The following is a 27,306-nucleotide window of genomic DNA, read 5'->3' on the forward strand; positions in this document are numbered from 1 at the left end:
GCCTGCCTCTGCCTCCCGAGTGCTGGGATTAAAGGCGTGCGCCACCACCGCCTGGCAGAACTTTAGTTTTTTATAAATATTCAAAGAAGAAAAAATATTTGATGTTTATTTTGGAGGTTTCACTGATTGGGTAACGTCAATCTTGAATTAATTTTGCTCTGTTTTCCCACATATTTCTCATTAGCAACTTCTTTTTTAATGTGAAGTTATAATTTAAAAAGTTATGCTAATTCTATCAGAAATTTGAAAATTGTGATATAGTGTTGCTGTGGTTTCTTGAGTAGTTGACCTCTTCTGGTTTCTATCTTGAGAAATAGACATAGACTTCATTTGAGTGGGAGGGCATGTTCTTAATACAATTTTCTGTTGTTATTGTTGTTGTTTTATTTTGTTTTTTGAGACTTGAGGGGATGGCTAAGACAGGGTCTAGCTACATAGCCTTGACTAACCTAGAATTTACTATGTAGATTAGGCAGTTCTTGTAGTGATTTTGTTGCACATGCCTGGGATTATAAGTATGAGCTAGTATACCCTTCCTGAACATAATTTGATGATTTGTCTCACATGCTGTTGAAAGATCATTATGAGACAAACAGGAGAATGAACACCCATGCTGTGTAGCCTTTTAGATGAATGCTATTTTTTTTCCTTCAGTTGCCTCCCACCTTTGGTTATTTTGTGTTTAATAAGAGATTAATAAATAAAAATATTTTTCTTTTGAATTAAAGTGTGCCTCATAAAATGTGTGTGTTGTATAATTTTTTTTCATACAATGAGAAATTTACCCAATGATTATTTTTGTTTTGTTTTTTGAGACAGGACTTCTCTGTAGCTTTGGAGCCTGTCTTGGAACTAGCTCTTGTAGACTAGGCACGATCTCAAAGTCACAGAGATCCACCTGCTTCTGCCTCCCGAGTGCTGGGATTAAAGGCGTGCAGGCTTCCAGTGTTTCATTTTAAGAAATGCTTTATATGCCTTATGTTGCCATTGTGGTTTTGGGGGTGTTTTTTTTTGTTTGTTTGTTTTGTAAATTGTATACTTGTACGTGGGAGGCACAGTATCCATGTGACAGTCAGAGAGCAGCACTGGGGAGTCTGTTCTCTCCATCACGTGTGTCCTGGGTTGAACGCTTTACCAGCCATTTCCCTAGCTCCCATTGCCATCATACTTGATTATTACATCAAGTTGATAGTCTTTGTGTTAAATTACAGTATCCTTGTTCTTTACTTAAGAACAGTAACATCTACTATTCCCCTAAGTTGCAAGGTGGCACTTTTTCAGTTCCAAAATTAGATTTAAGTGAGTTTTTCTTATGTTTATTGGAATGTTTTAAACTGATGAGTGCAAAGTTCACTAGGGAGTTGTTTTTGACTGATTTAGGGGTGTAACTGTTAGGATGAAGGGGTCCCACATTAAAGCTTTGTAATAGGGTTTGAGCTACTGATCCATCCATATACAGTATAAACTAACCTCTCTCTCTCTCTCTCTCTCTTCTGGTCTGGACAGGGTGGACCAAGTAAATTAGTACAAAAACATTTGGCTGGTTTATTTAATAGCATCACATCTTTTTATCATCCTTCAAATAATGGGCGTTGGCTGGTAAGTGTGCTCAGTTTGTATTGTAGTATTTGAAGATTTAAAGATAAAGTTGTATTTACCTATTGCTCATCTTAGAACTGTAATATTTCCTGTCTTTCTTAAAAGCTTTGGCTCTGTGTAAATGGTTAGACTCGAGTCAGTGTGTTTACAAGACATATAGAAATAAAATAATATGATGATGCTACATGATTATTAGTGACAAAATGCTAAATATTGGCAAGAACATGATAATAAATAATGCCACGAAAGCATAGGCCCATTGTTTGAATTTTATCTTGTCAGCTATTTTAGCTTTGTCTTTTAATTGCCTGGTTAAAATGGCTTTTTAAAAACTATTATTTGGTAGCAAGGTACTTTCTTTCCTTCCTCCTCCTTTTTCAGACGGGATCTCACTCTGTAGTCCTGACTTTCAGAACTCACTGTGTGGACCAGGTTGATGTCAAGTTATCAGAGATCCATGTCTCTCTGCCTACTGGATGCTAATTATTTGTATGTGCCCCCAGTATGTGACTAGAAACTTGTTTGAAACATGGATTTAAGGCAAGGCAGTGAGGTACATGACTGTAGCAGGAAGATGACAGGACTTGTCTCTGCTACAGTGTGACCCTGTCTAAAGGAAATTAAAACAACAACATAAATCCTTGAATTTAGAGGTCACTGTTGGGTAGTTGGTATAGTATGTCTTTCTGTGTGATTAGAGCACACAGTTCTTTGTATTCGGAGTATTCTTTTTTCTTGAGTGAGAGGAACCTTAAATATCTATGTTGGAAAGTTGCACCTGCCCAGAACCTATTGTTTCTGTGTCTCCAGAACAAGTTAATGAAACTCCTTCAGCGCTTGCCAAACAGCGTTGTTAGGAGATTACATCGTGAAAGATATAAGAAGCCCTCCTGGTTAACTCCTGTGCCTGACAGCCATAAGCTTACTGATGAAGATGTTACAGACTTTGTACAGTGCATTATTCAGCCTGTCCTCTTGGCCATGTTTAGTAAAACTGGCAGTCTAGAAGCAGCCCAAGCTCTGCAGAACCTTGCACTCATGAGACCTGAGTTAGTAATACCCCCTGTGCTTGAAAGGTAAGTTTAGCTTTGTATGTTTGTTAGATGCCTCAGTCATAGCTTACCTGTTTCTTCATATGTTCTCCTTTTTTGCCTGTGGCATGTGTTTTTGTGTTCTTGATATTTATAGTCACCTGTTCTTAGAGGAGAAGCAAGGTGTTTTGTTTTGTTTTAACTTGATTGAATTGGTAGCTTTAGAGGCTTATTGACAAGAAAAAGTTAAATTGAAGGTACTAGCATATTTTAGATCATTTATCTATTTCCTAATACCCAGGCTTTTACTCATAAATTATGACTTTTTTGTTTGTATTAAACAAACAAAAAATTGTCAGTAAATATTGAGAATGGAATAGAGAATTAATGAAGAAAATTTTATTGTCTTTATTATTTTCATGTATCACTGTCTTCTATCAGTTATATTTCATTTCTTTTTTATGTTGAAAGTACTTTCTAAAATTACATTCTACTAATTAACGTAGTGAGTTCTAGGTAAGCCAGGGCTCTATAGTATGAAATCCTGTCTCAAAACCAAGGACAAAACCCTGTAATTTTTCTAGACAATTCGTGCTTACTTGTATGTGTATGTATGTTTATGTGTGTCCATGAGCATGCACTTGCAGGTGACTCAGAGGCAGATGAGGGTGCTGGATTCTCTGGAGTTGGAGTTACAAGTGGTATAGTGTGCTGCTGGGGCTGGAAACTGAGTTCTGGTCTTCTGCAAGGATAACAATCTCTCTTAACTACTGAGCCAGCCCTCCAGCCTCAGAGTTCTTTTTAAATGTAAGGGGCTGGTGTTATAACTCAGCACATAAAAGCCCTTGCCACCAAGCTGGATGGCTTAAGTTTAGCTCTTGGAATACACATTGTGGATGGAGAGAACTGACTTCTTTGTCTTTTGATGACACACACATGTAGCCAGACCACATAAACAATAAATGTAAAAAAAAAAAAAATCAAAGCAAGCTGGGTATATTTTTGCATAGTTTTGGTTCTAGCTACTCATGAATCTAAGAAACATGGATGTTGAGTTCAGGACTTTGTGGCTAGCTTTGGCAACTCAGTGAGTCTCTCTGTCAAACATTAAATAAGCAGGGGCTGGAGAGATGGCTCAGAGGTTAAGAGCACTGGCTGTTCTTCCAGAAAACCTGAGTTCAGTTCTCAGCTACCAACCACAAGAGGGTTCACAACCATCCACAATGAGATCTGGTACCCCCTTCTTAACCTGTAAGCATACATGCAGGCAGAACACTGTATATGTAATAAATAAGTAAATCTTTTTTAAAAAAATGAAATAAGCAAATGGAGATATAAAAAAGAAATGTTTAGAGTTTTGTATTCTCAAAATAAGAGTTAAATATTGTTTCTGCTTTTTTTTATTTACAGTAAGGCATTAACTTGGGTTTTTTGTTTTTCTTTCTTTTTTTTTCTATGCTGAATATTGAACCTGGTGTGTGGACAAGTGTGTCCTAGGCAAACACTCTACCATTAAACTACAACCCAGCCCATGCTTTCTGTTGTCTGACAGAGTCTCATTTTATAGCCCAGGCTTACTTCACACCTTGGAATTCCCAAGTGCTGAGCATACAGGTGTGCAGCACAAAAACTGCTTGTTCTTTTCTCTCTTTTCCTACTTAAAAGTGATAGTACTCTTGGGTTGGACACATGGCTCACTTGCTGCTATTCCTAGCACCCACATGGCAGCTCACAACCATTGTGACTCCAGTTTCAGGGGGATTTAGTGCCCTTTTCTGGCCTCCATGGGCATCAGGCACACACGTGCTGAACAAACATACCTGCAAGCAAAACAGCTGTACACATGAATAAAAATAATTAAATCTAAAAAAAATGAACGATACTACTGTTATTTGCCTTTTCTGCATAAATAGATATTAAGATGCTTGCATATTTCTCTACAAAGTAGATTTTCATAGGAAAATAATTGAAGTTCTAGATGAAGATCCTGAGTATCCACTTAAAAAGCTAGGTACCTATAACTCCAGTTCTGGAAAGGTGAGGACAGGAAGATCTTTGGGACTGGCTGTCTGGCCAGTGTAGCCAGTCAGTGAGCTCTGATTTCAATGAGGCTGTCTCAGAAGAATAAAGTGGAGAGATGTGGCTCAGTAGAGTCCTTTGTTAGTACCCACAAAGCTATGAGTTGAGTCCTTAGCACTGCATAGAAAATCTGACTTGGTGCACAGGCTTGTAATTCCAGCAATTTAAGATCAGAAACTCAAGGTCATCCACAGCTTCATGGTAGTTGGAGCCCAACATGGGTTACATAAAACACTATCTCAGAAAAAGAAAAAGACTAAGAGATTGAGATTTTGTTTTGTAAGTGGAATGGGTAGAATATTTGCACTTTTGTCATTCTTAGTTCAATATGATATGGGTTAAGTTGGCTGAAACAATGAAAATCTTAGTTTATGCTCTTTTTTTTACTGGAGTCTGCGTGGAGACAAGATGAGACAGGGCTTTAGACTATGTAATATTATCTGTATTGTTTCTTTATGTGTGTAAATCTGTTTGTGTTAGTAGGAAATCTTCACTCTAAGCATTCTGCTGTCTATAATCTACAAGTAAAATGCAGTCTATGAACTTAGTATATTTAATTTCGAAACTGTATTTTCTTCTAATCTGTAGAACATATCCTGCTTTAGAGACATTGACAGAACCTCATCAGCTCACAGCCACATTAAGTTGTGTCATTGGAGTAGCCCGAAGTTTGGTATCAGGTGGCAAATGGTTCCCTGAAGGTCCAACACACATGCTACCTCTGTTAATGAGAGCATTGCCTGGAGTGGATCCAAATGACTTTAGTAAATGCATGGTGAGCCTGTCGACGATTATGTTTTGTTGCAGTTAGACATCTTTTCTTTTTAGTTAGATATCTTTAAATGATAATGTAGCTCAATGTAAAATTGTATTGAACAGAGTTATATTGTTAATGCTTAAGTTGAGATTTGTGCACAATTGATTTATTTAGTACCTTCTTTTGTAAGTAATTTTCCTTAGTTTGCATATATTTGATGGTGATATTTTAAAACTCATTATATTTTCAAGTTTTTCTTAGACATACTATAAGTTGTAGGATGGCATCTCTTGCCCTCTTTATCTACATGGGTAACCAAGAGAGTATGATTAAAAGTTACAGAATACAGATGCTGGGCATGGTAGTAGAAACCCACAGTCCAAGCACTTGGGAGACTATGTCAAGTTTGAGACTAGTCTGGGCTACATAGTGAGACTGTGTTTCAGAATAACAAAAACATCTTCTCACATGAATAATGACAGAAAAGTTACAGGATATATAATTCCATCTCCTATTTCTACACATTTTCTCCTGATTTACTACTACTTTGCTGTCTTTTTCTTATCCTCTGACATTTTAGCGGTTCGCTCTAATGTTATATTTTCAAGAGGAAGACAAAGTAACTTTTTAATGATTAAAGATTTGAGAACCAGAGCCGGGCGGTGGTGGCGCACGCCTTTAATCCCAGCACTCGGGAGGCAGAGGCAGGCGGATCTCTGTGAGTTCGAGACCAGCCTGGTCTACAAGAGCTAGTTCCAAGACAGGCAAAAACACCAAAAAAAAACCAAGTCTAAAAAAAAAAAAAAAAAGATTTGAGAACCATGTATATAGTTTTCAGTATACAATGGGAATAAATTTTGTTCTAATTTTTTTTATTAAAGTGAAAGCTAGTTAATTGTTAGGAATCTTAAAATGTTTGATTTTAGAGGCGGGTGTAGTGGCTTACTTTCACAGTATCTGGTAGGCTGAGCTAGGAAGACCACCATAAATTTGAGTTCATCCTTGGCCGCATCATGAATTTCAGGTTTACTTTAGTTAGTTTTGCTTTCCCATCACCTCCAGAAAGACAAATATTAATTCTAAGTGAAAAATACCTGAAAGGTCAGTGTGGGGTCTCCCCTAAAATAATTTGAATGTTTGTACTTAGCTTTTGGCATAATTTGTGATGAAATAGAATTACTAATTAATATTGCAAATTCTTTATCTCCTCCCATAGATCACATTCCAATTTATAGGAACATTTTCTACTCTGGTGCCTTTAGTAGATTGTTCATCTGTACTGCAAGAAAGAAATGACCTCACAGAAGTAAGGATGCTCTCTGGCTATAAAAGGCTTAACCGAAATGTGTTATTACCGTATATGCATAGTAATCTTTGCTTCTTCAAGAGCAGTTTTGGATAGGTTCTAGGAAGTACAGTTACTAAAAGGACAGGGAGGCTGGGTACAGTGATGCACACTAGTGCACATTCCCAGGGCTCAGAAAGCTGAGAACCTGTATTACATATCAAGATCCTGTCTCAAAAATTTAATAAAAATCATAAATAAAAAAAATTGGTACTTGTGTTTGCCTATTATACACGAGGATCTGGGGTCAGTCCCCATCGCAAATGAAAAATTTGGTTTTGTTTTATTTTTTTTTTAACTACAATTACTATTCTGTGAGTGGGGTGGTATAGTTAGGAACCATGTTGTCTCTGGTGGTGAAAGAGCTGTGGTACCTACCCTAGAAAGTGTGGTAAGCAAGGCTTACCTAATAGCTGGCATCTGCTGGTATATTTCAGTTTGTTGTCAGTTTTACAAGGTTTGTTCAGCATAGGTGGTGCTGTCTTGTTTTTCCATCCATCACTGCTTAAAATAACCTTCTCCAGGACTAGTGGCATTTAGTATGGAGGTTTTCTTCATTGCTATGGTTCTTAAAGAACTATTAAGAAGCACAGAATAACTGAAGCTTCACTAAAAAGAAAACCATTTAAATGTCTTACAAATCAGAAATGCCCAATAGTCTTAGAAATTATAGATAAGAACTGGACACTTGGACCAGTAAGATACCTCAGCAGGAAAAGGCACTTACTGAGCAAGCCTAGTGACCTGAATTTGATCCCTAGAACCCATGTAAAGATGGAAGGTGAAAAGTGACTCTGTAACGTTATCCTCTGACTTCAACATGTGTGTCAAATGCACATGTATCCATGACTAAAAAAATTTTTTTTGAATACCACTGAAACTAAAATTAGAGCCTTTAACCACACAAAACAACATGCCAATTAATCTGGGAGGCTGAAGAAGCCCAATTCTCCACGTTCCTACTGAAAGATCCTAGATACCTCTTCATTGTGAAAATCTATCATCTAGGTACAGAGAAGTGCTGTGTATCATTACCTCAAGGAGTCACTAAGACTTCCATAGTTTCTCAACAATGATACCTTTGAACCAAGTATTCTTTGTTATGGAAGGTTGTCTTTCCATTGTGGAATATTTAATAGTGTATTTGTCCTGCTGTACTAGATACTAGACACTAGTAGTGCCAGCCTACCCAACCCTCCATTGTGAAAGCAGTATCCTGAGGTTGTCAAGTGTGGTTTCTTTTTTGTAAACATGTTGTTACTTGTATCATTTGGATGTGAAGTAGTTCAACACTGTCTTTTACAGCTTTTTGAAAATTGGGTTGATAACAAAGTTGTTGATTGCCTTGATTCAAATAAAGCAGTGAAGTGGCTTTGAATTAGCATATGTAGTTATGGTGTTTATCACAGTATCCACACAAAAATTTACACGGGAATATTTTTTATTAGGTCATAATTAAATTTCATTAGTTCAGAGGGGAAAGGTTAAATATATTTGTATTTTTTTTTCTACATTGCAATGTTATAGATTGAAAAAGAACTTTGTTCGGCCACAGCTGAATTTGAGGATTTCGTCTTACAATTTATGGACAGGTATGTTGATAACTCAGTCCTATTTTTTCTGCAGTAGCTTTAAAAGAGGGTGGGATGTGGATAGGGCTTTCCTAGAAAGTGATTTCTTTCTGTGCTGTAACTTTTTATTTATATTTTACCCAAATCTGAAGTTGATAATGTAAAGTAAAAAAGACTTTTTGAGTCATGAAGAAATTGAATAGATCTGTCTTGAATAATAATAGCAATAAAGGTTATCTGACTGTCCCCAGTTTTTTGTTTCTAAAATATGTTTTATTTGTGTTTTTTAGATGCTTTGGACTAATAGAAAGTAGCACATTGGAGCAAACAAGGGAAGAGACAGAAACTGAGAAAATGACCCACTTGGAGAGTTTGGTTGAGTTGGGTTTGTCTTCTACGTTTAGTACAATCCTCACACAGTGTTCCAAAGAAATATTTATGGTAAGAGCATTACTGCAAAACGTTAACTCCAGTCTTTTTGTTTAGTTGATTTTTTTGCATTGAGTGTCAGCTCCTTTTAAGCCTGTGCACATTGCCAGTTACTCTTTCTACTCAAGTGATGATTTTAGGAAACATTTTGGTCCTCATTGCAGAGTGTTTGCAGAAACACTTGCTTTCAGAAATCATTGTGTGTGTGTGTGGAGGGGTAAAAAGATTCTACTTATTGCCATGCATTCTTCTCCCACAGATCGTGTGCAGCCAGGAGTGTTCTTGAAAGTTACCTACTTAGTGACTTGTATTTTGCATTTTCAAACTTTGCTTTGGTGACTCTGAAGTTTGTTTGTTTGGTTGGTTTTCAAGACAGGGTTTCTCTGTGTAATAGTAGCTGTCCTGGAACTAGTTCTTGTAGACCAGGCTGGCCTTGAACGCACAGAGATCCGTCTGCCTCTGCCTCCCTGCCTCTCAAGTGACTGCAGTTTAAAACTGAAGTGTTAGTGCATGGATTCTAATGTTTCTAAGCATAAGAGAGTTGTTAGCTAAATAATAATTGCATTAGATAAGCTTGAACAAGTGTAAGTTATTGTTGATTTCGGAATCAGTGTTAATGACTGCAGTATATAGTAAGTGTCTATAAAGAGGATTACTAATTTTCAGTTGATGGTACAGTGTGATTAGGGGCAGTAAGTGAGTATTGGTTCTATACCCCAGACTGACCTTGCCAGTCTTTCTACCTCCTTCAAGTGCTGTGTTTATAAGGGAGCATCACCTTGCCTGACATTGACTACATTTTTTAAATTGGTAATTTAAAGTAATTAATAAGAGAAGTTTTAAAAATTATGCCATCACATAATAGGAATTATATATCCTCAGTATAATAATGTTATGGTGGATTAAAATTGATGTCCTAAAGTACCCATTCATCTGACAGTGACTCATAGCTATGGGTATATGGTTTTTAAAATGACTGTTTCTTTCCTTCCTTCCTTCATTTGAGATTAATCAACATTTAACATGATCATCTTGATTAAAAGCTAAGCTATACTACACCTACTAGGGATATATGAGTATAGGTTAGCTATAGTAATTAATACACACCCGTTGTCCTAGCATTTGTTTTGTTTTTCAAGACAGGGTCTCACTATGTAGCCCTGGCTCTCCTGGAACTCACTATTTAGACAAGACTGCACTTGAACTCAACAGACCCTTCTGGTCTGTGCCGCCAACCCCCATGCTGGGATTAATCATGAGCTGCCACACCTACCTTTAGTCTTAGCACTTGAGAGGAGGACATAGGAAATACAAGAATTCAGTATCATCCACAAGGCAGCATGACCACATGAGACCCTGCTTCAAGCAAAAACAGAAACACAGACAGCAGCACAAAGAGACTATAAAGAATCTAAAGAAGTGAACATAAACCATTTCTTAACAAACAAGACTTATTTCTAACTTTTGGTATTTGTCAATCCATTCCTTTATGTAGGTTAAGATTTTTTTTTATATCACTGTACAATTAGACTTCTTCAAGTCTTTGGGTTTTTGTTTGTTTTGTTTATGTATGTATAGGTTTTTTTCAGGATAGGGTTTTCTGTGTAACAACCCTGGCTGGCCTTAAACTCACAGAGATCTGCTTGCCTCTGCCCCTCTTAGTGCTGGGATTACAGGCTAGCCCCTCCACTGCCTGGCATTTTGTTTTATTTTTGTGACAGGTGTTGGTTCTGCATCCCAGGCAGGCCGGCAACTTGCTTGTATCCCAGGCTGGTCTCAATATACAATGATCCTCTTGTCTCAGTTTCTCAGTTTCTGGGATTATGCAACATGCCCCACGGTTGCCATGTTTCTATTGTTTAAAGTAGATATAACAATTTGTACTTGATACTTGTCAGAATGACAAATTTTAAGAAATAGATACCCATAAAATTTTCTGTTCTATCAAGGCATTGCATTTGGATTCCATCTGCTGTAAATGATACATCACATTTCTATTTCAAATCAACCATTGCTCTTCAAATGCTTTCTGCTTGTCTTTTAACTTTTTCCTTCCTTACCTTGTTTTCCCACTCCTTTCTCTGTGTGCGGGTGTGTGTGCTGCTGTACATGCATGTGGAGGTCAGAGGACTACACTTGACAGTCTGTTCTCTCTCTCTATAATATGAATCTAGGGATCAAACTTAAGGTAAAGATGCCAATCACCAAAGAGCTGTCTTGTCAGCCTTCCCAAGTGTTGTTTCAGTTAGATTCATTACAGAGACTGTTGAGCCCTGAACGGAATCAGTGTTTAACATTTTACTTCTCAGTTACTGTTGAAGTAGTTCAAGTATTATTTTCTTTAATGTTCTACAAGGTGGTTAATTTCTAAAGAATTACACTGATTTGGGTGTTTTCTTATCTTCTGTATCAACAGGTAGCCCTTCAGAAGGTCTTTAACTTTTCTGTTTCTCATATATTTGAAACAAGAGTTGCAGGACGCATGGTAGCAGACATGTGCCGTGCTGCTGTAAAGGTAAGTTCTATTGTATTTTGTTTTTTGCCTTGCTTTGTAGCCCAGGTTGGCCTCAGACATTCTGTCTTCCTACCCAAGTTCTTCAGTGATGGGTATGGGCTTAATTCATTATTTCGTCATAACTTGTTACTAAGACACATTGATCTTGCCAATAATAGTGCTGCTTCATATTTTGTGACTGTTGAGTATTTACCAAAAAAAAAAAAGACACCTTATTTATACAAATACATTTTCAGTGCTGCCCTGAAGAATCCTTGAAGCTCTTTGTTCCCCACTGCTACGGTGTTATAACGCAGCTTACAATGAGTAAGTCAGAAAAAAGAAAACTCATTATTCTCTCTGTGTGATTTTAGATAAAGTCTCTCTTCACTCCTAAAACTCAGTTAATATCAACATATTCTCAATTAGGTAGTATTTATGTTTTATCTATCTATCTATCTATCTATCTATCTATCTATCTATCTATCTATCTATCATCTATCTATCTGAGAGGTCTCTCTGTTTAGCCCTTAAAGTTCTGGAACTCACAGAAATCCATCTTCCTCTGCCTCCTGAGTACTAGGATTAAAGGTGTACACCCCTGTGTCTTTGTTTCATACATACACACAATGTGTCATACAGGCTGGTAAGTAGCTTTGAAGTCATGCCGTATTAAATTAATATTTTTATGAAACACTTATCCAGAGCTACTTTGAAAATGTCAACCTTTTTGTGAGATGTCACTTGGCAGGAATCTTAGTTAGCTTATTGATTTTCAGTTTTGATTTCTTTTTTTTTCCCCCTTGTTTTTTTGAAACAGGGTTTGCTGCATAGCCCTGGCTGTCCTGGAACTCACGCTGTAGACTAGGCTAGCCTCAAACTCAGATCCACCTACCTCTGCCTCACGAGTGTTGGGATTAAAGGCATGCACTGCCACTTCCTGTTGATTTTCTTAAAAATTGATTCCATTTCCCTGTGTGTTGACTTCACTTTTTTGAAGACCTAAAAACTCTCTCCCTGAAAGAGTTTCTGAACTATTAGGGAATATAAAATAGAAATATTTTAGCATCATATATCCATGGACTTATGACTCTTTTATGGTGCTATCTTGCCATTTTAGATGATGATGTATTGAATGAAGAAGAGCTAGACAAGGAGTTGCTGTGGAACCTTCAGCTTCTGTCTGAGGTATTGTAAGCATTTGCAAGAAAAAATGTTTGCTTGCTTCTAGAGTTTAGTTTTTGTTGTTGTTAGATTGATGTTAAAGCATATGAAAAGTCAGATATTTGGGAATTTACTATTGTTGTTACTGTTATTTTGATGAGACTAGATCTTGTTAAATTTTTACACTAGCCTGGAATTCATGGTAATTTTTCCTTTTTGGGCTCCTGAGTGCTAAAATTGTAGGCATGCACCAGCATGCCCAGGCTCTGGGAATTTCTCAGTACAGTTTTAGAAAGATAGAAATGTTCCCAGTCCAGTTTTCTGTTAAAAAAAATGAATAACCAGCTGTGCCGAGGGCACCCACTGGGGGCGAGCAAACCTTGAGCAGCTGCTGGTACCACAGCCTTTGCTACCGCCACAGCGCAGTGGGGTTCAGAGGCCCAGAAGGTGGTGACTGAGGATAACATCTACCGCGGCTTTTTGCCTTTTCTCTACCCTGGGAGGGTATTTGGTCATGTCATTCTTGTTACTTAAATACCGAACATTGTTGGACCAGAGAAAGAAACAGCGATTCCTCAGTAGGCACATCTCTCACCACGGAGGTGCTGGAGAACACAATGGAACTGATATGTTGGAACTGGACTGCCATATCACAAAAGATGTACAAGTTGTAGTGTCACATAATGCAAATCTGAAGAGGTCAACTGGGATCAGTGTAAATGTCTCTGACCTCAAACACTGTGAGCTCCCACCTTACTATTTCAGAGAGTATGCAAGTGTGAAGGAAAAGATAACTGCATTCCATTGCTGAAGGAGGTGTTTGAGGCTTCTCCTGAGACCCCCATTAAATTAACATCAACATCAAAGTCAACAACAGTAGTGTGCTGATTAAGAAGGCCTCAGAATTGGTGAAGCAGTATAAGAGAGAGCACCTAACTGTGGGGCAGTGCCAGCTCTGCAATTGTAGAAAAGTGCTACAAAGAGAACTCAGATATTACTACACTCTTAAGCCTACAGCGTGTTCTGCTCATCCTTGGCCTTTCCTTCACAGGCCTCTTGCCCTTTGTGCCCATTCGAGAACAGTTTTTTGAAATTCCAATGCCTTCTATCATACTGAAGCTGAAAGAGCCACACACTATGTGCAAAGGTTGGAAGTTTCTCATCTGGCTTTCTGGTATCTTATTAGTGTGGAAAGCTCTATTCGACCACCTCACTGCCTGGGGCATCCAAGTTTATGTTTGCTTGAGTACAAAAGAACATTTGATTTGAGAGCAGCTGGAATGATGACAGACTACCCAACAAAGCTGAAGGATTTCTTAAATTATTTTTCAGCATAGAAAAGGTCCTCAGAATTATTTAAAGGCAACATGACATGAAAAGATCTGAGGAAAGGTGTGTCAGCATTGTTTTTTCCTGAGACGTCCCAAGTGGTAGAAAGGGTTAACCAGTCAAGTTTTCATTACCTCATTTTAAAGCCTATGTGGGAATGTAGAAACTTCTCTATACTGTATATATATATTTTTTTAATATTTATTTATTTATTATGTATAAAACAGTCTGTCTGTATGCCTGCAGGCCAGAAGAGGGCACCAGACCTCATTACAGATGGTTGTGAGCCACCATGTGGTTGCTGGGAATTGAACTCAGGATCTTTGGAAGAGCAGGCAATGCTCTTAACCACTGAGCCATCTCTCCAGCCCCTATACTGTATATTTTTTTTGCAACAATATTGCACATTTTATATTGGTAACTTGTTATGAGATGTAAGTAGATTACTCACTGATCAAGATGACTGTATGTGATGCAGTATTCTATTGTAAATCTAAAATCAAAGACTAAGGCCAAATTGGGCATTAGCCATCAACTACAGTAGAAGAAGATTATTGAGCTGGACTTGGTGATGCATTCAAATCCCAACACTTGGAAGGCTGATAAGTTCAAGGCCAACCTGGGCTACATAGTGCTCCCTGACTTTAAATTTAAAAAAAAAAAAAGAAGAAGAAGAATTGGGTTAATTAGCATTTTAAAGTCTAGTTTCTTGAGTTCTTTATATATTTTGGAGATCAGACCTTTGTCTGTTGCAAGGTTGGTAAAGATCTTCTTCCAGTCAGTGGTTTGCCTTTGTCTTAGTGACAGTGTCCCATGAGCAAGGAAGTCAAGACTGTCAAGACCATGAGGGGACCACCCACTGAGACAGTGGGGCTGATCTAATGGGAGCTCACCAAGGCCAGCTGGACTGTGACTGAAAAAGCCTGGGATAAAACCGGACTCTCTGAATATGGTGGACAATGAGAGCCGCTGAGAAGCCAAGGACAATGGCACTGGGTTTTGATCCTACTGCATGTACTGGCTTTGTGGGAGCCTAGCCTGTTTGGATGCTCACCTTCCTTGACCTGGATGGAGGGGGGAGGACCTTGGACTGCCCACAGGGCAGGGAACCCTGACTGCTCTTTGGATTGAAGAGGGAGGGGAGGGGAGGGTGGGGAGTGGGGAGAGGGAGAAGGAAAAGGGAGGCAGGGAGGAGGCGAAAATTTTTAATAAAAATAAAATAAAATAAACAGCAAAAGAGAAAACAAAAATTAAAAAAATAAAATAAAAACAATTATATCATGAAAAAAAAAGAAGAAAATTATCGAAGGCCATTACAGCCTCTTTGAATTGTCTAGTCATGTTGAGGTGCATTTTAGTTAAAGGGAAATGCAGTGGAAGAAGAGCCCTACAGTAGAGGTTTAATAGTTGACCAGGTGTGTGCTGTTGATAGAGGGCAAGCCCAAGTAAACAGCTCATTACTCACACAGAAATCGCCTCTGTGGGCTGAAATAGACTTCGCAGTTGCAGTTCTTAATGGGGACGCTCTGAGCGCAGTCTTTTCAGGTGTTAGATAGTGCTGCTATGTCTATTTTTTAATGCCTTCAAAAATGGACTTTTTAATTGTAAATTAAGAGAAGATCCATTTAGTCATGTTTTTATGTTTCCTCTAAAGAAATACACGATTCTTACCTTTCGGGCTTGACTTGACTGTTTGAACCTCCATCTCGATTGTGATACCACAGTCCCAGTAAAGGTTAAGGCGGTGAGAGCGCAGCCCCCTTGCAGGTGTTTTTAATGTGAGCCACCTGCTCTCAATCTTCAGGAGCTCAGTCTGCTGAGGATCAGAAGGGCAGGCTTAGCTACATTAGGCCTTCTGCTACTTTCTGGTGGGGCTTCATGCAGACCTGTTTCTTACCTGTGTGACTGATTCTCATGATCTCAAATTGAGATATAACTAAAATATAGACTAATGAACATCTTTTGCCTAAATTATGTCTCTCGTGTGGGGTTTGCCACAGATAGCTGTGAAGGATGGCCTTACTCTCCCATCTGTTGCTTTGTTGTTTAAACTGTAATAAAGTTTTCCAAGAATAATAAAACAAAACAAAAAAGGAATAACATATTATTTAGGATATTATCAAAGATTTGGAATTTTTATTTATGTTATATTTTGGATTTTTGTTTGTGTGTTTGTTTTGTTTTTCAAGACACGGTTTCTCTGAATAACAGCCCTGGCTGTTCTGGAACTCAGTTTGTAGACCAGACTGGCCTCAAACTCACAGAAACCCACCTGCCTCTGGCCCCTGAGTGCTTTAATTAAAATCACAAGCCACTATGCCCAGCTCACGGTTTTTGTTTTTTGGGGGGACTCGGGTTTGTCACTATATAACCCAGGCTGGCCTCAGACTTATAAAGATCTTCCTGGCTCTGCCTCTAGAGAGCTGGAGTTGAAGATCTGTACCAACATGCCTAACTCTTAGAAAATCTTTACCAGTCAAGCTTGCCTTTTATTTATGAGTTAGTTTAGAAAGTTAAAAACGTATTTTTAAGGTATATGGATTCTTTTGAAGAAAGATGATACTTTGGCATGTAAAAACATAGGTGTTTTGATTTTAAAAAGTTAGTAATTAAGGTATAGTTAAAATGACATTTTTGAAATTATTCAAAGTCATTTACAGAAATTTTTTTAAGCACTGTAATGTCAAATACTGAACCTTGAATTGATTATTGGTTCTAGATGTAAAACCAAATTTGTTTTTGAGTTTTTATTTCTTTTTTGAGGAAAGGGTTTCTCTGCATAGCCCTGGCTGTCCTGGAACCACCACTGCCCAGCTGCCTTCAAGTATTTTTTCTGTCTTTTCAGATTACTCGTGTAGATGGGAAGAAGTTGCTTCTGTATAAGGAGCAACTTGTGAAGATTCTCCAGCGAACCCTACACCTCACCTGTAAGCAGGGCTACACACTGTCTTGCAATCTTCTGCATCATCTTCTTCGTTCTACCACACTAATCTACCCCACAGAATACTGCAGTGTGCCGGGTGGCTTTAACAAGCCTCCTTCTGAATACTTCCCTATCAAGGCAAGCATTTTCAATCATTTTGGATTAAAGAATAAATATATTGGGTTATTTTTAAAAAATAATTCAGAGGTATTGTTTCTTCCTGCTGTGTATAAAAATGTCACATCTTTTCAGGAAGTTTTATTTATTTATTGAGTGTGGGTATTTTGTTTGTTTGTGTCTGTGAGCCATATGTGTCCACTGCCCCCAAATGATAGAAGAGCGAACATCAGATCCCCTGGACCTGGAGTTGCAGAGTTATGAGTCACCACATAGGTCTGAAATCAAACTGCTGTGGTCTGGGAGAGAATTCAGTGTCCCAGTTCTTTTTATTAAAGTACATTGCTTACAACTTATTGGAGGGCTAGAGAATTGGCTCAAAGGTTAAGAGCACTGGCGGCTGCTCTTCCAGAGGTCTTGAGTTCAATTCCCAGCAACTTATGGTGGCTCCCAACCATCTATAGTAATATCTGGTGCTCTGTTCTGGTATGCAGGGATACATGTAGGCAGAATGCTACATACATACATACATGCATACAAACAAACAAATACAGAACAAAAAAACCCTGTTATTGGAATTATTAGACTCATTCATTTTAACATGTCATGAAGCTAAAACTCTACCCTCTTTTCCTGCTACATGGCTTGGGCTGGACTTGATGTTATGATCGTCCTGTACCAGCCTCTCCTGTGCTGTGATGTATAGCTGCTGTGTGCCAACATACTTGAATGGTTTTCTGCTTTTCTGCCATGGCTGGGCCGTATCTCACCTCATTAGTTATACATTATCTCAGGCCTAAACTAGCTACCTTCATATGAACTTCCTTTCTCTTCTGCAAGAAATGCATATTAAGTGGCTTTTAGGGAGACATTTTTCAGGGGTATAGTAATAATAAAGGAGTAATGATATTGTCATGAGTCTTTTTTGCATGTATCAACATATTATTTCTAGGTCTGATTTTAAATTTATAAATGTTGTGTATACATGTGTCTCTCCAACTTTACAACTTAGTGAAAAGCTTCTCTTTCCTAGGACTGGGGTAAGCCTGGAGATTTATGGAATCTGGGGATCCAGTGGCATGTTCCTTCTTCAGAGGAAGTTTCTTTCGCCTTCTATTTGTTAGACTCCTTTCTTCAGCCTGAGCTCATCAAACTCAAGTGTTGTGGGGATGGAGAACTTGAAATGTCTAGGTTAGTTTTCTTTAGTAGTATCTTTCAAACTTTAATACCTGCCCCAACCTCTATGTCTGATGTATATGTTTACTTTTTTTTAAAATCTTTTTTTAAAGATTTATTTTATTTTATGTGTATGAGTGTTTTGCTTGCATGTGTATGCCTGGTAGCCACAGACATCACAAGACTTTGGATCCTGAGCCACAATGTGGATGCTGGGAACTGAACCTAGGTCTACTGCAAGAGAAACAAGTACACTTAACCTCTTAGTCAACTCTCCAGCTCTATGATTCATAACATATTCAGTGTTTGTTTTGAAAATATACATTAAATGCACTGAGAAAAATTCATCAATGTTGAAACAGGTTTTTGTGTTTTTGGTTGTATAAGGTTTGTTTTTGTTTTTTTGAGACAGGGTTTCTTATAGTCAAGGCTGGTCAAAGATGACCCTGAACATCTGGTCTTCCTGCCTCTACTTCCCAAGTGCTGGGATTATAATCATGTTCTACCATTCCCAGGTTATACAGTGCTTGGGATCAAACCCAGGACATCATGCTAGACAGTCACTGGGTTGATCATCTTAGTCCCATCAAAACAGTTTTGGTTTTTGGTATTTGTATTTTCTTTTTTTTTTTTTCTTTTTTTCTTTCTTGTTTTATTTTGAGACAGATTCTCACCATGTAGACTATGCTGGAACTCAAGAGATCCGCCTATCTCTGCCTCCCAAGAGCTGGGAGTAAACATATGCACCCACCACACTAAGCCCACCTACCCATGTTAAATACTAAAACTAATTCCCATCTTACCCTCCCAGTTTTTGACAGAAACACTTCTACTTAGCAATTTCACTTGCTTATTTTGGAAAGTATAGGTAAGGTATACCCCTTTCAAAGGAAAGACCTTTATCTGTCTACTGAACATTAAACTTATTAAGTAGCTCTCATTGTTGACATTGAGTTTACTTAACTGAGATTTTCTTTCTTTTCCATAGGAATTTAATAAGAAATAGTTATTATTGAATCCATTAGACTTTTATATTTTGAAGTTGTTTTGAAGATTCCTAAAATAATAACAAGAGATTTAGTGTGTTTCAAGTCTGCCAAACTTCTTTTTGGAAGCAAATGTGTGTGCAGCTAGATTTTTCTTTTTTCCTTCTTCCTCCTTCTCCTCCTCCTCTTCCTCCTCCTTCCTCCTCCCTCCTCCCCCCCCCCCAATTCCATGTTTGAAATTTGAAGTAAGATAGACATTCTTGGTATTGTTTCTTGTTAGTGGTAGTTATTTTTGTATTTAATTAATTAAATTAAAATTTGCTTCTCAGAGTGCAGTTAGTCAGTACATGTTACTAATTATTTAAAACCTGTTTAAGAAGGCCTAACATCAGCAATAAATATATTTATGTTGTGTTACTCAGTGATAAGCCAGTACTTATTGTGCCCATGACCATTAGATAAAGTTTTGTTCTTCTCCCTAGATTCTAGATTTTCTAGAAGTCTTGTTAAAAATGACTTAGGAATCTTCTAAAATAAGATAATATGTTTTGTGTTGTATAGAGATGATATTCTACAGAGTCTGACTATAGTACACAGCTGCTTGATTGGCTCAGGGAACCTCCTACCTCCGTTGAAAGGAGAGCCAGTTACTAACTTGTAAGTAAAGAACAAACCTACCTGTTTTGCTCTTTTGCCATTTGACATATTTTAAGTTTACCTACTTCATGGGCTATTCTTAATGTTGTTTCTGAATTGTTTGATCTTCTATATTTGTAGCTCTTAGGGCAAAAACATCTAAGGTATAATTTAGGTCTATGAAATTCTTAAAGGCTTTATACAGATCTTCATATGGTAGCAAAATAGAGTATCTTCAGATGTTAATACATTGAAAAGTAATAGCTGGGAGGTAATTTAGGATTCATACTTTTCTTTTTAAAAAGCAAGCAAACAAATAAAACAAACCCTATTTTGCCAGCAGTCCGCATTGACTTAGGATCCTGCAGATGAGTGTTAGTATTGCTCTTCAGTCCATCATGTAGAATGTTTAATCCGATGCTGGCACTGCCGCCTGGGCAACACAATATGGAGATGCCATGACATGATACCATGCATGAGCTTGGCATGAATGGGTCAGCAGCTGGATATTAACTCGGTGTTCTGAATCCCCAGCATCTGTCTCATTGCTGAGAAAGCTAATGAAGGCCACACAGGAGTAGATAGCTGCCCTTAAAAATTAGGGATAGAAGAAATTACTTGCTGATTTTTTTTTTTCCAATTCAATCATAAAAGACTGAGGTAAGAATAGTTTAAACAGGACATGACCATATTTTGTATAGTCATTTGCAGTTATACTTTCCAAAACATAATTGCCTCTTATTTTACCCTAAAAACATTTATCACTGAACTTTAAAGTAAGTTTAAAAGTAGTAGTGTCATTTTAGGTCAGAAAATCTGTTTTAAATTTGTTTAAGATCTTGCTAAGTCTTTTAAAAAATTAGATCTTTACCCATATAGTTTATAGCCTATACAAGAATAATTTTACTAATATTTTTGTTAAGAAAGATCGATTTTCAAATATATTTTAAAATAAGAGCCCTTTGAGCCTTTTCTCTTTAATGATATTAATCCTGTACCATATTGTAAAAAATCCCTGTATATCACACACAATGCTATTTCATGCTTACCAAATTGGGTGTCAGTAGAGCTCTACAAAAAGTGTTAATAGGGAGACTTGTGACATTTAATGCAATAGTTTGTCTTAAGAGCTCAAACGTGTCTTACGGTGGTTGGGATGCAGTAGTAAGTGGGCGGTTGAGGAGACTCATGTGTTAGCCTTGTAGTTCATCTCGGCCTGTAGCTCTGCCATGTATACTGTCGGAATGAATTGAGGCATGCATGTCTTCATCTTTCTTCCTGAGATTTTCTGTTTGTTTGTTTGGTTGCTTGTTTTTGTTTGAGATTGAGGTCTCCTTTTGTAGCTCTGGCTAAGCCTGAAACTCACGTCAGTGCTTCTATCTTAAGCCTCCAGAGTATTGGGATTGCAGATGCGAGCCACCAAGCCTAAGTTTTCTCTTTTGAAGTAAACTTTCATCATGACAAAAGTTCCTTATAACCCAGATTCAGTGGCTCACATATGTAATCACATATATATTGGAGAGGCTGAAGTAGGAGAATTGCAAGTTTGAGGTCAGCCTGGGCGCATAGCAAGATTTTGTTTGACCCTTTCTTTCCTCAAGAAAAATTCCTATGCTTGTTTATTAGAATGCCATTTTGATTTTTATATAATGATATGCCTTATCTGATAAAATGCATATATTAATAAATATATAATACAATAACAGCACTATTTAAGTTCTAAAATTGACACTGAGTTCTATTCATGGGGTTTCCACCAGAAATATGTTAGACTGAAAAGTTTTATGCTTCAGATTTTTCAGATTTAGCCAGGTATGGCGGCTCGTACCTTTAATTGTAGCACTCTGGAAGCCGAGGTAGGAGGTTGGAAAATTTGAGGCTGGCCATAGTGAGACTTTGTCTCAGAAAAAGAAAAATGGGGGTAGGTGGAGGCAGAAACCTTCACTTTTAGAGTAAAAATTTAATGGAAAATATGAAATCATAAGAAACACATTGAATATAAATGTGTTTTAAAATCATTGAGCAATTTACATCTTAAAACACGGGTTCAGTATCTGCACAGACTAATAACTGCGTTATGTAGAGTTAGAAGCAAGCAACCATCTCTTTGATTTAAATTGCCAAGCAGAAACTTAAATTTTTTACTTTATTTTTTTATTTTATATGTGTGGGCATCAGATCTTCGTGGAACTGGAGTTACAGACAGCCTTGAGCGATCATGTATGTGGGTGCTGGGATTCAAGCCCAGGTCCTCCTGAAAAGCAGCTAGTGCTCTTACCTACTAAGTGGGATTTTTTTTTTCCTTAAATACACTTTCTGTTGGCTTTGAAGTAGTTCTTAACAGGATCTTCCAGTGATAACTTGTATTGTCTTTATCCAAAAATGGGAAGAACAACTTCATGGTTTTTTTTTCCTGTGTGTACCATTTTCACTTTCATTACAGAAGGTGAATGAATCCAAAACTAATAAAATAGCCTTCGAAATTTCTAAAATATTTGTTCTCTTATATATTTATAGTAAAAGAGTTAAATTTCCAAATTAAATTGAGTGGGAAAAAAAAGTTAAGTCAGTGGCTCCATCCTGTGACACAGTGACACACTGGGTGTGGAGTGACCAGGAGAGGAGAAGTGAGGTAGGGAGAGAGTGGAGGAATGCAACGCCTCAGGGGTCTGTAATACCTCTTGTTCGCTTTACTAAGTTAAGTTTACTTGTACAAGGCATTCATGTTCTAAAACACCAGATCAATTTTGCAATTATTAGCAATTCAAGCATTGTTTTTTAATTTGTACTTAAACTTTTCATCCAAGTCTTGCTTATATAAAACGTTTCATATTCGGTTACACTCAGAGTCAGATTACTCAGTACCAGGTTTGCTCTCTGTATTTGTTAGCAATATTGGACAAATACCTCTGGAAAACTGTGATGGAAAGCCATAAACTTACTTGACTTCTCTGTAGCTATGTTTCTAATGGAGTTTACCTGATGATCTTAACTTCACTATTGGGGAAATGGTTACTAAACACAAAACTATTTCTTATGCTATTCAGTGAATGACAGACAAATACAAAAAGCTAAATCTAAAGAATAGAAGTAAATGATGGATCAATGTAGGTCACTAAATACCTGTAATCACCATAAACCTTCACATGGCAAAATATAGATACAATAAATGGTCCTCGGAGGTAATTAAGGCTAAAAACTTGTCACTTTAATACAATTTAAAACTGTGAATTTTAGCAATTCTGCTCATTGCCATGCATTGCTGAATGAATCTTAGAATGGAATCTCTCTGCTCTGTTCCTGGGACTTTAAGAGAGGCTCTACTTCTGCAGTAGTTAATGCATACAGCTCACCCTGTAGAGTGAAATTTGGAGTAGGTCTTTCCATTGTCACATAGGAACCTTGGACATTTGCCTTTAATCCTGAAATCCTCAGTTTTCTCCTTTTTAGTCCACTTTTTGTTAAGATCTTTTAGGTTTAATCAGCTATTAGAGGATGCAGAAACTAACATCTAAAAACAGGGTTACTCAAGGTAGAGGAGTCACCATTTTCATCTCAGAATACTTCTTTACTTCGTTCCCTTTTCCTCTGCTGTTACATCACAGTCAAATCATTCTTTGAGATCTCAGCTTTTACTAACTATCCACTCAAGAAAATTCTTACCGTCTAAACTTGAGACCATTTCATTGATGTGTGAAAGGATGTGTTGTGTATACAATGAGGGGCAGGGCTAGCTAACCTCTCTTGGCACCTCCAGGAAACTACCCAGCACTGCTGGGGAAGCTGCACACAGAACAGGAAACAGTTACTACTCCACGGTGAGTAACCCTGTTTTCTCCTTATTTCGCCTTCTGATTGTTTTCATTGTGTGTCAGACATGAAAATCTATTATCACAGTTACTTTTAAATCTTCAATGTGTAAAGTTTCTCTTAGCAGCCCTCTGGTCACATGGTAGCATAAATAGAGGAGCTTTTCAGTTTTGTTATTTTTATTTTCAGCTGTTATTGATGCAGATAGCTGGGTACACAGAAATGGCCAACTGTCTCTTGTGAAACACTTGTGCATTAAGTGGGGAAAGCCTGCCAGTGACTTGATTTCAGGAGTGGGTGGGGTTCTTGGGAAGGCAAGGTGTTCTTTTACATACACACTAGAAGATTGTATATAATATTGTTTATTCCTATTTCATGACAATTGATCTAATCTTTGTACATACCTGACTTGGACTGTATATTTTGCTTTTACGTTTTTGTCATTTCTTCCCGTTTCTAGCATCCTCTGTTTTTCCACCAGTGATTATTGTTATTGTTCTAGTGCTACCTAAAAGCATGCCATCTAATGGTACAGATAATGTGACAGTGCCTCCAGATTCTAAGATGTTTGTTACAGTTGGGTGGCCTGGTTTAGGAACAGTGGCGATGGTTTTACTTCATTATTATTACATATATATGACTGCTTACAGTATGTTTTGTTGGAGTTATTTTTCAGAATTGTGTTTCATTAAGACAAATAATATATGGAACTTAAATTATAGATTTTGCTGCAATTGCTTTTGTTTGTTTTGTTTACTTAGCCCAGGCTGGCCTCAAATTGGAGAAGATCCTCCTACCTCAGCTTCCTGAGTATATAGGCATATACTACCACATATGACTATATATATACTTGTTAAGACACATTTACTGTAAAATATGTCAAACCAATTAGAGTTTAATTTGTGATAGGCAGAAAGATAAAATTTAAGTTGATTCTTAGATAAGTGAATGTAAAAAAGAATTCTGGGTAACAAAATGTTTAAATTTAGTTCAGTACCATATATCTGAATAACATGAAAGTTGTACATTAATTTTTGTTTCAAAATAGAAAAAGAATAGATCATTTTGAAGTTTAATATTTTAAAATTTTATACAAGGTAGGTTTTCTTTTTCACTATTTGATATTAGCTAGCAGACTACAAAACAATGCTAAATGATAAAAAAGAAAGCAGTTCAGAATTGACACATAGATTTAAGAAGTTAGCTTTAGGCTTTTCTGATGATACTTGTTTTCAAATGGGTGATGTTAGAAGAGCTAAAAATGCATATAATGAAACACTCCAGACTATCAAGTAAAATCCTTCATGTGTGCGGTATGCATTGTATGTGTCTGTGTATAGGGTACATACTTGGAAACCATAGGTTGTTATTGCATGTCTTTCCCTGTTGTTCTCCACCTTACTTTTTAAGACGTGGTTTCTCTCTGTGCCTGGGCTTGCTGCTTTGTCTAGAATGGCTGGCCAGTGAGCTCCAGAGGTTCAGTTTTATCCTTCTTCTCAGCACTGTGCCACCACAGGTGCTGGAGTCTGAACTCATAGCCTGGTGCTTATGCAGCAGGTATGTTATTGATGGTGCTGTCTCTGCATTCCTTTGATATTATTTTTGATGCAGTAAAAATTCTGGGAAATCAATAACTATGGAAGTTATTTTTAATCTTATTAAGGCAGTGTGACTGACTGAAGCACTTAGTATTATATGGTAGTGAACATGAGTTGAGTAATGAGTAAAGCTGTATTTTTGCTTTAGACAACTCGTAGATTTGTATCAGCAGGGAAGAGATTTCTGTTCTCGTATATCAGCTATGACAAACCCTTCCCTGTGCTCTACCAAGAAGGTGATGATAGCTCCTTTCCCTTTTCATTGTATTTTTCTATTTAGTACTGAGAGCTAATTTCAGTAGAGACTTGAAATTTATTGTTAAGAGGTCTTATTCTTTATTGACTTTGCGTTTCGGATACATATTTATTTCTGCTCATAAGAAGTTAACAAGATGCTGAAATTTGTAAGCTTTGCCACCGGTTGAAACTCTATAGCAAGAAAGCAAACTTTGAGAAAATCTCAGAAAAGCAAATTAGCATTTTATGCTATAAAATATTAATGAATTTTAAAGTACATTAGTGAAAAAAAACCATTCCTTGTTTATACTTTGTAGGTTTGGTCCTGAGATTTGCTGTCTTAGGTACTGAATTATGGTGAGCAGCATAGCTGAGAAACTGGAGCTTCAGTCCTCTGAAGTCATTTGCTATGTCAGGATTTATTAAGTCAGACATTATGACGGAAATAATGCTTTAAATTTAGCTGCTTTGTGGGGTACCCTTGGGGATATGTTGAATAAAAGTGGTGTTTCCTTCCCCGTTATATGTGTTGTAAGCTCATTAGTGCTAGGTAATAACTGTAGTTTCTGTTTATTATAAAGTAGCCCTGGGTTGGGTTTGTTCACTGGCTCCTTTGCCTTTGTATTCATGTTCCACCACTTAGGAGGTGTCTTCTCTTTACTAGAATAGCCATTGGGCCAGGTCTTATAGTTTGAAATTTTGAAAATAGACTCCCATTGAAGATATACATACGTACACACACACATATATATATGCATGTGTATAAATTCATAGTCTCCCATAAGATGTGTTCTTGTAAATCTATAGGTAATGCTCAGCCATTTGTTGAATTTAACTAGGTTGATCTGACCGTACTGATGTATTTTGTTTGGGCAGATTTTTGGGGTTTTTAAGACAGTTTTACTTTTTTAATTCAGTTTGGCCTAAAGCTTGCTATGTAGCCCTATCCTGGCCTTGAATTCACCCTAATCTTCATGCCTCAGCCTCCAGAGTACTGGGATTACAGGCATGAGCCACCATGCCTAGCTTGTGACTGATCTTTGAGATTTAGTGTTCTACGTAACGATTTAGAAATGTCATTTGACTACTGTGTTAGGAAAGGTCCATTTTGCTGGTTTAAAGAGAAAGAGCTATTGCTTATAGCTCTTATTTCTTACAGAGAACCATGTGTGCTATTAGATGCTTCAGCAATAAAAGTTGACAAACTTTAAAGTATAATTATAATTATGAAGCTGAATTTTCTTTGTGAAGATAAATAAATTCTTATTAGTGAATATAAGCTTTTCCACTTGAATATTCAGTTAACAATATATGTTCATTGAGAGATTTTTTTTTCCCTTGAAAAAAGGAACTAAAGGAACATTTTCTTTAAGTTAGTTGCTAAGTTACTATGCTTCTTAATGAAACAGCAGCATTAACCTTCAGAAATGTAAAGAATTAAAGTACTGGAGAATAGAAATCTATTATAAGTGCATTACCTTTGTTTTAATTTAAACATTGTAACAATGAGGTTTTTTTCCTTTGACCTTTTGTTTTGATATTATTAATAAATGAAGCTCTCTTGTTTTTAAACAGGGTACCAAGTATGGTGTCCTTAGAGGAAACAAAATTGTATACTGGACTGGAACATGGTATGTGAATACTAACTGAAGTAAGTCTGTAGAAGCTATCTGTAACAATTAGAATTGAGTCATTTTATATTTATGGTTCTTAGATTTTTTTTTCTTTTCTTTTTTTTTTTTTTTTCTTTTTCGAGACAGGGTTTCTCTGTGGTTTTGGATCCTATCCTGGAACTAGCTCTTGTAGACCAGGCTGGTCTCGAACTCACAGAGATCCACCTGCCTCTGCCTCCCGAGTGCTGGGATTAAAGGCGTGCGCCACCACCGCCCGGCCTAGATTTTTTTGTAGTGTATAAAACATACTCATCATGCAACAATCATTTTCTTTCTCTTTGGGAAACTAGATGTTTATTTTTTTTTCTGAGACAGGGTCTCATTATGTAGCCCAGAGTGTCCTTAGACTTGG

General features: G+C 37.2%; 1 protein-coding gene and 1 pseudogene across 1 annotated transcript in view; both read left to right on the forward strand.

Annotated features, from left to right (window-relative positions):
• Positions 1-27,306, forward strand: part of Psme4 (proteasome activator subunit 4) — a 117,202-nt gene that overhangs the window by 42,984 nt on the left and 46,912 nt on the right. The window contains exons 10-22 of the mRNA XM_013350740.2: positions 1,507-1,599; positions 2,410-2,675; positions 5,298-5,484; positions 6,683-6,772; positions 8,339-8,403; positions 8,673-8,823; positions 11,228-11,326; positions 11,563-11,632; positions 12,426-12,493; positions 16,644-16,859; positions 17,872-18,029; positions 19,562-19,657; positions 26,857-26,912. Coding sequence (XP_013206194.1) covers positions 1,507-1,599; positions 2,410-2,675; positions 5,298-5,484; positions 6,683-6,772; positions 8,339-8,403; positions 8,673-8,823; positions 11,228-11,326; positions 11,563-11,632; positions 12,426-12,493; positions 16,644-16,859; positions 17,872-18,029; positions 19,562-19,657; positions 26,857-26,912 — 1,615 coding nt within the window. The remainder of the gene's footprint in view (positions 1-1,506; positions 1,600-2,409; positions 2,676-5,297; positions 5,485-6,682; positions 6,773-8,338; positions 8,404-8,672; positions 8,824-11,227; positions 11,327-11,562; positions 11,633-12,425; positions 12,494-16,643; positions 16,860-17,871; positions 18,030-19,561; positions 19,658-26,856; positions 26,913-27,306) is intronic.
• Positions 12,715-13,948, forward strand: LOC101983272 (annotated as a pseudogene).

This window comes from Microtus ochrogaster, linkage group LG1 (assembly GCF_000317375.1).
Source record: "Microtus ochrogaster isolate Prairie Vole_2 linkage group LG1, MicOch1.0, whole genome shotgun sequence".
NCBI classification, from domain to species: Eukaryota; Metazoa; Chordata; class Mammalia; order Rodentia; family Cricetidae; genus Microtus; species Microtus ochrogaster.